General features: G+C 45.3%; 1 protein-coding gene across 1 annotated transcript in view; it reads right to left on the reverse strand.

The window, feature by feature from the left end:
* The window catches only part of tgfbr2b (transforming growth factor beta receptor 2b), a 117380-nt gene that overhangs the window by 17177 nt on the left and 86065 nt on the right, over positions 1-14138 (reverse strand). The window contains exon 5 of the mRNA XM_085988985.1: positions 3577-3718. Within this exon, the coding sequence (XP_085845111.1) occupies positions 3577-3718 (142 nt within the window). The remainder of the gene's footprint in view (positions 1-3576; positions 3719-14138) is intronic.

Consider the following 14138-nt stretch of genomic DNA (forward strand, 5'->3'; position numbering starts at 1 on the left):
AGATGTCAGAATAAAAAACAACCACAACTCCGTACCAGGCAGCGAGCTTCTGTCCAGTCACGGCTGGTCACTGAAGGGCTTCACAGAACAATGATGTCAGTCCTCACTCTCTGCAATGTCAATGACTATTTACAAGACGGTGCCAACTTACGACAAATCCACTGGTGACATTTGTTTTTCCAGATAGCTTTCATGAAATAGCAGCCTTCTTTCTAAATTTCATGACACAACAACAGCAGGTTTCTTTACTAGGTGCTGTTAAAGTTAGGTAACTCTAGTCAACACTGCGGTACATAGAATTTACAGCACAAAAATAGGCCATTCGGCCCAACTGGCCTGTGTCGGTGTTTATGCTCCACATGAGCCTCCTCCCTCCCCCCCCCCACTTCATCTAATCCTATCAGCATATCCTTCTATTCCTCGCTCCCTCATGAACTTATCTAGCATCCCCTTTTAGGCATCTATGTTATTCGCCTCAGTTACTCCATGTGGTAAAGAAGTTGCTCCTGACAGTGCAGCGCAATTAACGCTAAAACATTTTTGTTTCTGTTTAACGTCACAAACACTTTCCCCCCCAACAAACAGCATTCAATAAAAACAGAAAGTGTTTGGATATGTGCAGCACTCGGTGTCTGAGAGAGAAAGAAAGGTAAGATAATGGTTTGGTGAATCATTTCACCAGGGTTTTCTCGAGTGGTCCCACTCCAAACATTAACTGTGCTTCCTCTCTTCTGGTCACCACTGAGCTGCCTGCACATTTCCAACATTTGTGTTTTTCTAGACGGCACTTTATGCTTCATTTAGTGACAGACTGTAGAATCATATTGGCCGACTGTTGCACTAGAACTCTGGGCTTCACAGATATACCTGACGTTGGAAAGTTTGAGTTTTAGATTAACACTTACTGAGCCATGACCCTCAATACTTTTAATCAATATAATAAGGTGACACATGTAAACAGGCTGGACAACTGCAGAATACACGAATACAGAAGCAAAATACTGCAGATGCTGGAAATCTGAAATAAAAACAGAAAGTGCTGGAAATACTCAGCGGGTCAGGCAGCATCTGTGGAGAGAGAAAGAGAGTTTCAGGTCAATGACCTTTCATCAGAACTGGAAATAGTTAGAAATGTACCAGGTTTTAAGCAAATACAGAGGCAGGGAAAAGGGGGGGGGGGGGGAAAAGAGGAGGAAAGAACAAAAGGGAAGGTCTGTGATAGGGTGGAAAGCAGGAGTGATTAAATGATAAAAGGGATGATGGTGCAAGGCAAAAGGGGGTGGTAATGGGGTCCCCCAGACCTGTTGAGTATTTCCAGCATTTTCTGTTTTTATAACTGCAGAATGCATCCTGGGTGACAATGAAGATATCTTTCATGTCTCATCATAAATTTTCTGTTGGTGATCATGGTTTGTCTGTTATGGTGATCAGATGCTATTTATACTGATATTTATACCCCTTCTTTGGCAGCACCTCCCCAACCCGTGACCCCCACCACAAGAACAAGGGCAGCAGGCGCATGGAAACACCATCACCTCCAAGTTCCCGTCCAAGTCACACACCATACCAACTTGGACATATATCTGTCGTTTTTTCATGGTCGCTGGGTCAAAATCCATAAACTCCCAAACAAACAGCATTATGGGAGCACCTTCAGCACATGGACTGCAGCGGTTCAAGGTGGCAGCCCACCAAGGGCAACTCGGGACGGGTAGTAAATGCCGGCCTTGCTAGTGACGCCCATATCCAGAGAATGAATTTTAAAAATATATGCATTTCACCATGGAGTGGTGCAGCAGAGGGCTAAGTTTCTCTTGCCCCCATGCCACTTCTTACAAAGCATGTTCTGAATCTCAACTGAACTTTCAAGTGGGCACCAACTAAAGGTCACACATTTCTCCAGTAGTAGGACTTCAGACAATACTGAGAGGAAATTGCACCAACACTACATGACCATGCACTGGTAGTTGGTGCCTATGTTCGCTACAGCTAATCCAAGGACAAATCATTGTGTATCCTGAATACAAATATGACAATCATTGCTGTATTGTCCTGGCTTCTGTCTTTGTGTTGAATTTCCTTAATGCACATTTATACATATTGTAAAGAGACATGCAACACTTTGCCACAGAATGAAAGGAAATGGGTTTGTGTTCGATTTCCTCCCACAGTGAGCTCCAGTTCTTGGCCATGCTATTCTGATGAGACACTGAGCAAGGAGCCTCGAGATACTCGATCACAAGGAGTTGCCCATGGAGCCACTCTATCACACATATCTTGGTACTTTGCTCAAGAACGGAATCAACAGAGAGCTAGGAAAAGACCACCTGCCTATCTTCTGGGTCAGGCAATGATGCTGGGTACTGGAGAGAGGGGAAGGGAAAGGGAGAGGAGTTTACTTAACGTGATGGAAGGGGAGACAACGGATTGACTTTTGTTATGTGCATTTTGTGCTCATTATGATTAGTGGTATTAGTTCTGCAGATTGGAACACATTCTATTTCAGACACACGGTGCCAATATCATGGATTCCCAGACCAAGTACAACACAGTTGTATGTCGAGTTGTATGTACTCTTACTCAACAACATACCTCATTCCCAAACACCAAAAACCACCTCCCCCTCCATTGCAACAATGTGACATTTTTGCCATTTCCCACAGCAGCCATCTTGTGTCCTTCGAGTGAGATTGCAAATTTAGTAGCATATTGGGGGCCAATTTTGTTGCCACTTTGCCCAATCGCAACGGCACGGAGTCTGCTCAAACTTATGTCACATAGGATCTTTAGAGCTAGCAGATAGAAGAGACTTTAATTCTGACTGTACTGGCTGGATTCAGGTCCTAGAGGTGAAAGGTCAGTCTTACAGGAAACTGAAGACATCAATAGGTTCAAGAAAATATGGATCTATGAATGCAAGGTTCAGAGTACATATGAGGAGCAAATCCCTGTGTTCACACACCATGAAGCAACTGAATCTTCGTACAAAGGAGTGGAGCCCAGCATGACTAGCAATCGACTGAAAATTAAAAAGGAAGAGAGAGTGGAAAAACTTTTTTTTAAATGCAACAAGTGGTTAGGATTTGGAATGCACTGCCTGATAGGGTGGTGGATCCTGATTCAATAGTAGCCTTCAAAAGGGAATTGGATAAATACTTGAAGGAGAAAAACTTGCAGGAGTATGGGGAAAGAGTGGAGGAGTGGGACTAACTGGATTGTTCTCGAGCCAGTGCAGACTCGATGGGCCGAATGGCCTCCTTCTGTGCTGTACTATTCTATGTTGGTTGATCGATAAATATTGGGCAAAACTCCTCTGCTCTTCTTTGCAATAGTACCAAAGTGGTTTTACATCCACCTGAGGGGGCAGACGGGGCCTCGATTTAACGTCTGATTCAGAGGCGAGAATGCTACCAAATGAGCTATGGCTGACACCTATGATCATTTTTGTTCAGTTCATCACTCCCCTCCTTGTTGAAATTTCCAGATACTGTACATGAACAGGACAAAATGTGGATCTTATTGTTAAACAATGTTAAAGTTTGTAGTTTTAAAATATAAAACTTTGATGTTACTCACCGCCAACAGCCGTACATCGCGATGCTATCTCCCACAGAACTAGTGCCATCGAATACACATCGGACTGTTTAAATGCCTCAATGTCCTCCAAGTTAATTCGTGACTCTAGCACCTCAGGCGCCATATACCTGGCTGTGCCGACCTACAAAGTACAAACAAAAAGGGTAAAACAAGTTAGGTGTTGTACAGCAAACAGCATCAGACGCGACTTGCAATCAAACCCAACATAACTGATGTAAAGCAGATCAAGAAGTCCTCAATTAACTTATTTGCAATTTAAAAAAAACCCACAATAACAACAGAAAATGCTGGAAAAACTCAGGTGGTCAGGCAACATCCGTGGAGAGAAATTTGAGTTGACGTTTCGGGTCGAACCCTTCTTCAAAACTGGAAAGAAAAGAAAACAGATCAAAGGCAGGGCTGCGATCGGACAAAAGAAGTGAAAGAAACAAAAGAAGTAAAAGAGCTAGACGACCACAGTTGTTTACCTTTAACTTCATCCACATTCTTTTCTCCCTGGTTTCTCCCCCCCCCCAGGCAGTGAAACTTTTGGCAGTCAGGCATCTCGAAAGACGGCTATTGAGAAGGTTGTGCAAAACCTGTGCAAGAGCATTCCATAGATGACTCTCCCACTTTCCATTCCTGTGGGTTGGGTATGGGTCCAAGGGAAGGATGACATCCAACCCCAGCAATGGTGTTTTTGAGACTGGAACTTCAGCAATGTTGGGTGTGGGGATTTGAACCTGCATCTAATTGCCCTGCAAGTACAAGCATTGGTGTTCCAACACCCTACTGACACTTTCATTTCAAAGGCCAGTTCTACTGCTTAATGGCTGCTTTAATCTCATTGCAACTGCTCCTAAGAGCACCAACCAAAGGTTTCAAAATGCACTGTGGCATTGAGCTTGTGTTAGGATTCTCCTGTTGAGCATTAAGCTCGGACTGACTCTAGAAACGGTCTCACTTCTATGGGTTGGGTCACTTTTCTGGGTCATGAACCTGGAACTTTCCTGTTTGCATCAAAGAATCCTCTGGTCTGGGTTAAGTCTGTGTGTTCTAGTTGTAATTACTAACAGACTACAAGATTAAAGTTCAACAGGTCTTTACTGGTTGGAGGTCAGGACTACGCTAAATACAATATTACTACACAGTGCTTATATACCGGTGGTCACCACCGGTATTACGTATACAGCAGCCAGAGAAAGTAGTACATCTCTTAAGGTGGAACAGGCTTAAGTTCTCTTAAGGTGGAACAGGTTACATACACCACAATCCTCCCTTTTTAGCTTAACAGTCATATCCCCATTTAACATAACATAATAACATATATAACTTCAGGTATAAACAGTTCAAAGGTTCAGTCTCTCAGGAGGCCTTCTGATTCGGTTTGGATAACGCCTTTCAGTGGTCTCTGATTCCTGTTGCTGAGGTGACTCCTCTAGTTGGTCTCCCATGCATTGGGTGTTATCATCATCAGGTACATTCCCTGCCGAGGTAGATGCTTCAGGTTCATTAACGTCTTCCACAGTTGTCTCTGTCGCAACCATGGGTTCGACCCTTGCTCTCGATTCTACCAGTTGATCCGCATGACGCCTTATCACATTGTTACCAATATCTACTGTGTACATCAGAGGTCCTTGTCTGGCCCGAATTGTTCCAGACTGCCATTTTTCGTTTCCATAGCCCCTTGCCAACACTGGTTGTCCTACGTCGAAACTTCGAGTGGTCTTGTTATTAATATGCCGGAACTGTTTGTTTTCCACTTCCCTCCGCACATTTGGTTTTAACAAGTCCAACCTGGACCGCAACCTCCTGTTATAAAACATCATGGCAGGACTTTGGTTAGTCACTGCATGAGCGGCGTTTCGATATGCCATTAGGAAATTCTCCACCTTGTGCTGTAGCGGAATCTGATCATCGTTCATGGCCTTTATTGCCTTTTTGAATGTTTGGACAAATCTCTCGGCCAACCCGTTTGTCGCCGGATGATATGGGGCAGAGGTATAATGTTTCACCCCATTCTTCTTTAAGAATTTTTGGAATTCTTCCGACACGAACTGTGGTCCGTTGTCTGAACAGATCTGTTCTGGCAGTCCGTTCCTTGCGAATATTGTTCTTAACACCGCAATTGTCTTTTCTGAAGTAGTGGTATTCATCTTGATCACTTCTGGCCATTTGGAATGTGCGCCCACCACAATTAGGAACATGGAGTCCATGAATGGACCAGCAAAGTCAATATGTACGCATTGCCATGGGGCTGAAGGCCATTCCCATGGGTGTAGTGGTGCGATCGGAGGTGCATTTTGCACTTTTTGGCACCCAGCGCAGCTTTTCGTCAACTCCTCTATCTGTTGGTCAATACCCGGCCACCATACATAAGCCCTAGCAAGACTTTTCATCTTAACTCCCCCCAGATGACCTTCATGCAGTTCTTTTAGAACTCTTTCCCTTAACTTGGGAGGAATAATCACTCTTGTCCCGTACATCAAAGTACCATGGCAGACGGACAGCTGGTCTCGCCTTGCCGAGAATGCCGGTAACAGAGGATCACCACGTGTTGGCCATCCTTTCACTGTCACCTCGTAGACTCTGGACAGTGTCAGGTCGTTCCTGGTTTCTCTTTCAATACTTGCATTGGTGACTGGTAAACACTCGATGATGGTCGAATGAAATAACTCAACAGGGTCAACTTTCGTCGTTTCTTCTTCTTCAGGTAGTGGCAGGCGCGACAGCCCATCAGCATTGCCATGCTGCTTCGTACCTTTGAATTCTATTTGATATTGATGTGCCCCTAGGAAAAGGGACCATCTCTGGAGACGCTGTGCTGTCATCACTGAAACACCCTTCTTAGGGTTAAAAGTGGATACCAACGGCTGATGGTCTGTCAGAAGTGTGAATTTTTGGCCCTGCAGGTAATGATTAAACTTCTTTACTCCCCATACAAGGCTGAGAGCCTCCCTATCGATCTGCGCATAGTTGCGCTCAGCGGAGGTCAATGATCTGGATGCAAACGCGACTGGCCTTTCCGTGCCACTTGGCAACTTGTGAGAGAGTACTGCCCCAATACCATATGGAGAAGCATCACAAGCCAACCGAATAGGCAGTGTCGGGTTGAAGTGAGCCAACACTTCCTGAGGTGATCAATTCTTTGCTTTTGCGAAATGCCTTCTTACAGTTTTCGCTCCATTCCCATGGTACCCCCTTCTGTAAAAGAGCGTTTAGTGGGTGAAGTACCGTGGATAGATTTGGTAGAAATTTATGGTAATAGTTAATCAATCCTAGAAACGACCTCAACTGAGAGACATTATCCGGAGCGGGAGCCTTTACAACTGCCTCTATCTTGTCAGGAGACTTATGAAGCCCCTCCCGGTCAATGACATGACCACGGTAAGAGATCCGCTTCTGGAAGAACTCACATTTCTGCCGATTAAGTCTAAGTCCATACTCTTTCAGTCTGTTGAGCACCAGTTCCAAGTTTGCGAGGTGTTCTTCATCACCATCACCTGTAATCAGAATATCGTCCAGGTAACATTGTGTGCCTGGAATTCCCTGTAATACCTGCTCCATGGCCCTCTGCCAAATTGCTGGAGCCGATGCCACTCCAAAAACCAGCCTATTGTACCGGTACAAACCTCGATGCGTGTTGATCGTGAGGTATTGGCGTGACTCTTCTTCAACCTCCATCTGCAAGTACACCTGCGCCAGGTCTATCTTGGTGAAGTGTTTCCCGCCAGACAACGAAGCAAAAATATCCTCAATCCGCGGAAGCGGATACTGCACCGTGTGAAGCACCGGATTAACGGTGATTTTGAAATCTCCACAGATGCGAACCTTCCCTGGTTCTCCTGGCTTGTTGCTCGAAGGACGTTTCATAACGGGAACAATGGGCGTAGCCCACTCACTCCAATCTACCTTAGACAGTACACCTGAACGTTCTAGCGCTTCCAGTTCCGCTTCTACAGTAGGTCGTATTGCATAGGGTACCGGTCTGGCTTTAAAAAATTTTGGGTGTGCATGTTCATCAATCTTGATGTTTGCCGTAATTCCTCTCAGTGTTCCCAGTCCCTGCTGGAACACCTCCTTAGCATCATCCAATATTTTGGACAATCGTTTAGGTTTGACATCCGTTTCCCCGGAATCTACCGTTCGTGCCTTCAAGGAGTGCCAGTCCATATTCATTTTCCTAATCCACTCCCGTCCCAGTAGTGGTGGACCTCCTTCAGGTAGCACATATAAGTCCATTACTTGGCTTTCTTCGCCCTTGTGGACCACTTTTACCTCTATCTTTCCGATGGGGTACACTCTTTGCCCCGTGTATGTTTTCAATATAATCTCCGTATCCCGTAGGGGAATATGTTGGAATAACCTTTTGTAATCTTTCTTATTCATGACCGTCAATGCCGATCCAGTGTCCAATTCCATCTTTACTTGGACTCCTGCTATCTGAAGGGTGACCCAAATTGTCTGGAGATCTGCATCCTTACCAACATTGTGTACTCTTAAGCTACCCAGTTCATTACTGCTAGCGTCTGAATCTGACTTCTGTTCGGTCGAACTGTTCTTTGTCACCTTGTGTACCTTTATGTATTTTCCTTGCGGTGACTTTTTGTTGCTGGTCTTCTTTCCTGACCGGCATACTTTAGCTATGTGGCCAAGCCTGCCACACGTTCTGCATTCTTGGTTTTTAAACCAACACTGGTTCTGATCGTGCGTTGTCTTTCCACAATGATAACATTTTACAGTACTCAAACTCAATTTATTTGTACTGAGTTCCGGTGACCGTAGCTGCATTACTGCCGTGCCTCTCGCTGCGGCTTCGTGTGCTGCTGCCATAGTGACCGCTTTCTCAAGCGTCAGCTCATTCTCCTCGAGCAGTCGCTTTTGTGTATCTTCTTTTAATAAACCACACACAAATTTATCGCGTAGCGCCTCTGTCAGTCTCGTTCCAAACTGACAGTACTTTGCTAGCTTACGCAATTCCATTAAATATTCAGCATTGCTTTCATCATTCGGCTGCCTTCTGCTGTAAAATTTAAATCGTTCCGCTAGCATCAGCGGCGTGGGGTTTAGATGATTTTTCAGGACAGTAACAATCTCCTCGAACGTCTTATCCGCCGGTTCATCTGGTGATAAAAGGTGTTTCAATTGCCCGTATGTCTTCGCACCCATTAAGTTTAATAATGTTAGTGCTTTCTCTTCATCTGGGATTTTATTTGCTTTACAATAATTTTGTATGCGTTCTACATACATGGCCCAATCTTCGATGTCGCTATCAAAGGTATTAATGTTCCCATGTTTAGGCATCGTTGCAATTTAATTTATTTAAATTTTTATCCAAGATGGCAGCTTCCCGCTCTTGTCTTCGTCCTCCGCCTACAAAATGGCGGTTTTCCCGCGCTTGGCGGTCTTCATCCGTCCCCCGACGCTGGCTCCGCTTCACCGCGGCTCTCGCGCCTTCAGTTGCCCCAGACGCTGCGCCTTTTTAGCCCGAATGCGGCCCGGCCCTTATCACCAGCCGTGATTGATGTCCCCGCGCTGCGCCTTTCGGCCCGAATGCGGCCCGGCCCTTATCTCCGGTCGCGATCGATCTCACCGCCCTTATTCCTCCGTCTTCCCTCCCCGTCTGTACAGCCAACGCGGCCGACTTTCTGGTCGCGTCGCTGCCCGGCTTACCCACCACTGAGGTAGAAAGAAGATAGCGGACAGCCGCTGATGGAGGCTTTGAGTTCAGGATGTCTTCTGCACTCTGGTTTCTCGATGTCTGCCGCGCGACGTGTCTTCCAGCAGGGTGATGAGGGTGGAAGCCTCTCTTTGACGTCTGTTCTGTGGACGAAGCCGCCGTGGATATAAACTGCCGCAGGGTAAGAATCGTCGTCGTCGCCACTGTTAAGTCTGTGTGTTCTAGTTGTAATTACTAACACAGACTACAAGATTAAAGTTCAACAGGTCTTTACTGGTTGGAGGTCAGGACTATACTAAATACAATATTACTACACAGTGCTTATATACCGGTGGTCACCACCGGTATTACATATACAGCAGCCAGAGAAAGTAGTACATCTCTTAAGGTGGAACAGGCTTAAGTTCTCTTAAGGTGGAACAGGTTACATACACCACAGTCTGGGCATCATTTGTGCAAATCTTAATCCTTCCACCTTATGGCACCAGAATGCAGGCCCTTTGATTTTTTTCAACCCATGATCAGTAACAACATACAGTGCCCATGCTTATATCTTTATATAATGGTGTTGGACAATCTGCAGCATCAATAGAATTACATGCAGAGAAAAAAAAAGGTAGCAAGTTCAAATAAATGGCCTTCAAGTCTTCATTCAGCTGATTCAAGGGCTCAGCTCTAATGAACGGTAAAGAGTGACTTGACTCTCAATGAGTAGATTATGGGATTGTCCAATAAGATTCCTGGGGGAAAAATTCAGTATCGCCCCGTTTGGGGCGCCATTATCGGCCGTGTGCAAAGTTTAGCGCCTGGCGCTAATTATCGCCTCCAACAGCAAACTTGACTTTTATCGCCCCTGGAGGTGATTGGAGCGCTAAATCAGGCGCTTCACATCTGTCTTAAGGTGCAAAGGCCGAGGAGCGAGGCGCTACCTCAGAGCGCTGGCAAAGCTCATGTGATGTCAGTCAGCAATGGAACAGACACACTGGCACCGGCCAATTCTTAAAGGGGAGCTCTGACGAATGGCCATCGATCTGAAACGTTAACTCTGTTTCTCTCTTCACAGATGCTGCTTGACCTGCTGAGTTTCTCCAGCATTTTCTGTTTTTATCTTAAAGGGGAGGGTTGATTTTGCTCTCCATCCACATCCTGCTCATTGCAGCCTTGAATCTCGGCCTGGAGAGACCTGTAAATCAAATCTGCTGGAAAGAACAATGGAGAGACCCAGGGAAAGAGCTCAGAATGCAGCCCCCACAGTCTCTTCTAAATAGATACAAGGAAGGGCAAATCAAAATGAACCTGCAAAGTGCTGCTCAGTATGCAAAACTCCTTCACACAGTGTAGCATCTCTCCAGAAGTCTCTCAGAATGCGTGCTGCAAAAATGTCACCAACAAAAAAAAAGGCAGGAAGCAGTCGCCTTTAAATAGCGCTCCCCCAGTCCCTTCCTGACTGCAAAACGCTCCCCTCAACCTGTCGTTGCTAGCGGCAGGCGGTAAGGCGGGGGCGCCACTCAATATCCAGTCCGGGGCGCTAGCGGGGCGTTGTACAATCGACTGACGTCACAATCTGCTGGCGCAGGAGATCGTGGTGGTAGTGTTTAGCGCCGCCACAAAATGTCTGGGAAATTTCGCGAGCGGTGCAAACATCGCTGCGCCTGGGCGCTAGTTGCTTTGCGCCCCATTAGCGCCCTCTTAAGGCACTAACGGGAGGCGCAAACAACTGAATTTTTCTCCCCTGTAGTCTTATTATTATTCCAACAGTGCACTTTGAAGCTCTCAGTTACATCGCAAAAGTAAAGTATCACTGATAATGGACCACAGGCTGAAGAAGAAATAATGCAATAATCAGCTTTCGATCTCCTTGACATTGGACCTGGTACCTCATGTGAAGTGCTCGCTCTGTGGGACAATTTTGACATCACTATGAAGCCAGGATATATTAAAAATTAAATTTCTTTCTCCCGTGAAGACTGTGGCCTTGAAACCAACAGTTCTCTGCAACAGTTCCCTGCAACAGTTCCCATACAGTTGGGCAAGGCCACTATATATGATGAATTGGAGAATGGCTCATATTCCTTTACATTTCAAAACCTATCTTCTTTAAACTCTATTCATTTAAAACCATGTCCTAGCTTCACTTCCAGTAGGTCAAGCAATCAGAAACTTAAGCAAAGCTCTGTGATAAAACCGTGAAAATAATGTTAGCCACAGGCACTTCTGAAGAGAGGGGAGACACACCTCATATGTATGAACAGGGAGTATTAAACAGCTCTTCAAACTTATTTAGTTCCCATCGTAGTCAGTTGTCCAAAAAAGATTCAAGTGACTATTATAAAGTTTAACTCATGACCACCCATTGAGTGGAAGGAATTCCTTTGTAAGGCAAGTCATAACTCCTTCATGACTTCTAGATTTTTGAGTCGTGCAAATCAGCTTTGAGAGTCACAACCTCACATGTAACTACCTCAGCTTAATGCCTTCTCCACATTAATAGCCACTTCACAACAGATGCCTTTTAGGTTGAAAAAGAACACACACAAAAATAAAGCAAAACACACCCAGGTGTGTAAGATGCTTCCATATAGCATTACCTCATCCCCAATTCAAGTCCTGGCAGCTATTAATCACCATTTAATGCAAACAATACCTTTTCTTTACCCAAAGTCTACAGTAAGTGACCTTGCACACCAACATTTTTGTAATAGTGTTGGGGCAAGTTGTTAAATCCAATTGAACCGACAGATTATTTCCTACAACAGAATTCTACCACAGATAAAAAAGGTCACACAACAAAAATCACAGAGATCACTAGTGTCCCTGTGCTCCATCTGAGGCAATGAATGGTAATGGGATAAACTGGAGTGCAGCTCATTGAACCAAAACCCGTCTTCTGGATGAGACGTTAAACCGAGGCTCCGTCTGCCCCCTCAGGTGGACGTCAAAGATCCCATGGCACTATTTTGAAGAGGAGCAGGGAAGTTCTCCCCAGTGTCCTGGTCAACATTTATCCTTCAACCACCATCACCAATAAACATATTATCTGGAAATTTATTTCATTGCTGTTTGTGGGACCTTGCAGTGTACATATTGGCTGCTGCGTTTCCTACATTACAATAGTGACCACACTTCAAAAGTACTTCACTGGCTGTAAAGTGCTTTGGGACATCCCGAGGATGTGAACGGCGCTATATAAATGCAAGCTCTTTTTCATTTTATTTTTGAACAACTGCAAAGCCCCCAGCTGTGGGAGTCCCTAATGCATGGGGACCCCATTCTGTCAGTAAACAAACACACACACACACAGATTGGGTGCCTTTCATGCCTAGTGTGATCGACACTTACTGCACATTCCCCACTACAAGCTTAGCTTAGCTCCTTTAATTCTGCCCTCTTGAGCATCCCTGATTATAATCGCTCAACCATTGGTGACCGTGCCTTCTGTTGCCAAGGCCCTAAGCTCTGGCATTCCCTGCTTAAACCTCTCCGCCTTGCTACCTCGCTTTCCTCCTTAAAACCTACCTCTTTGACCAAGCTTTTGGTCACCTGCCCTAATTTCTCTTTATGTGGCTTGGTGTCAAATTTTGTTTTAACGCTCCTGTGAAGCGCCTTGGGATGTTTTATTACATTAAAGGCGCTATATAAATACACGTTGCTGTTGTTGCTTTGGCTTCACACCAATGCTAAACTTGGAGTGTAAACTGGGTTTGAAGGCCCAAACTGACTTTGAAGCAAAGCAGAGTTAGACTATTTCCTTTAGGGAGGCTCGCTCTGCTTTGCTGTGGTATCAGGTTGGGCCCTGCCTCTGGATTCAGGCTCGATTTACACTATAACTACAATGTTGGTGTGAACTGAAACCTCTTCGCACCAATGCTACAGTAGCATGCTGAAAGCACCTTTAGTTGGCCGGATATAATGATATCCCTTTTCCCGGCCAGAATGGAGATGAGTGAGTTATTCCCCCATCAATCACTGGGACTGATTTTAACCACATAATTTGTATTATGTAACTATTCCCCACTCACTGCAGTTTACTGGTGAAATAACACGGCTTTCATTGGGAGACTTTGCTGTAGTTTCGGTCATGAGTTCTGTTTGCTGCAGTTCATAGAGACTCTTTTTAAATAGACTTTGTTTGCTACAGGTCCTGTTGTAAGTCCCACCCCACCTCCAACACATTGGCTGACACTTGCTACCATGATCATTTTTATCATCGCTGGGCATGCGTCACACTTAATGCAATTCCTACATTACAATGTGACCACACTTCAATAATACTTAATTGTCTGTAAAGTGCTTTGGAACGTCTGGAGGGTGTGAAAAGGTGCGTCACACGATATGTAATTCCATCCTCCCAGCAGTAGTGGCGCTGTGAATCCGATTGTCCCATTAACTCTACCCCATTTCTCAAACTGTTTGCTTTGCTACTTATCAATAAATATTAACATGAAATGAAAGTATTATATAAAAATAAGTATAAAATGGGGACTGAATTACATTTGCACGGTCTGTTTCAAGTATTCTCCATTCACTAACCCTGCTTCACCTAAATAAGACACTTCGGGGGGAAAAATTCGGTTGGTTAGCACCTCCCGTTACCGCCTCCGGGGGCGCTAACAGGGCGCTAGGAATTTACCGCCCGAGCGTGGCGAGTTTAGCACCGCCCGCGAAATTGACCAGTTGTTTTGCGTGGCGCTAAACACGCCCGCAGATTGTGACATCATTCGAGCGTGCAACGCCCCGGTACCCCCTGCCTTAGCACCTGCCGCTAGGAACGACAGGTAGAGGGGAACGTTTTCAAGTCGGGAAGGGGCTGAGGGAGCGCTATTTAAAGGCGGGTGCTTCCTGCCTTTTCTTGTCAGCAAAATTTTTGGTACACGCAGGTTGA

This window comes from Somniosus microcephalus, chromosome 5 (genome assembly GCF_052327205.1).
Source record: "Somniosus microcephalus isolate GS21.2 chromosome 5, FLI_Smic_1.0, whole genome shotgun sequence".
NCBI lineage: Eukaryota > Metazoa > Chordata > Chondrichthyes > Squaliformes > Somniosidae > Somniosus > Somniosus microcephalus.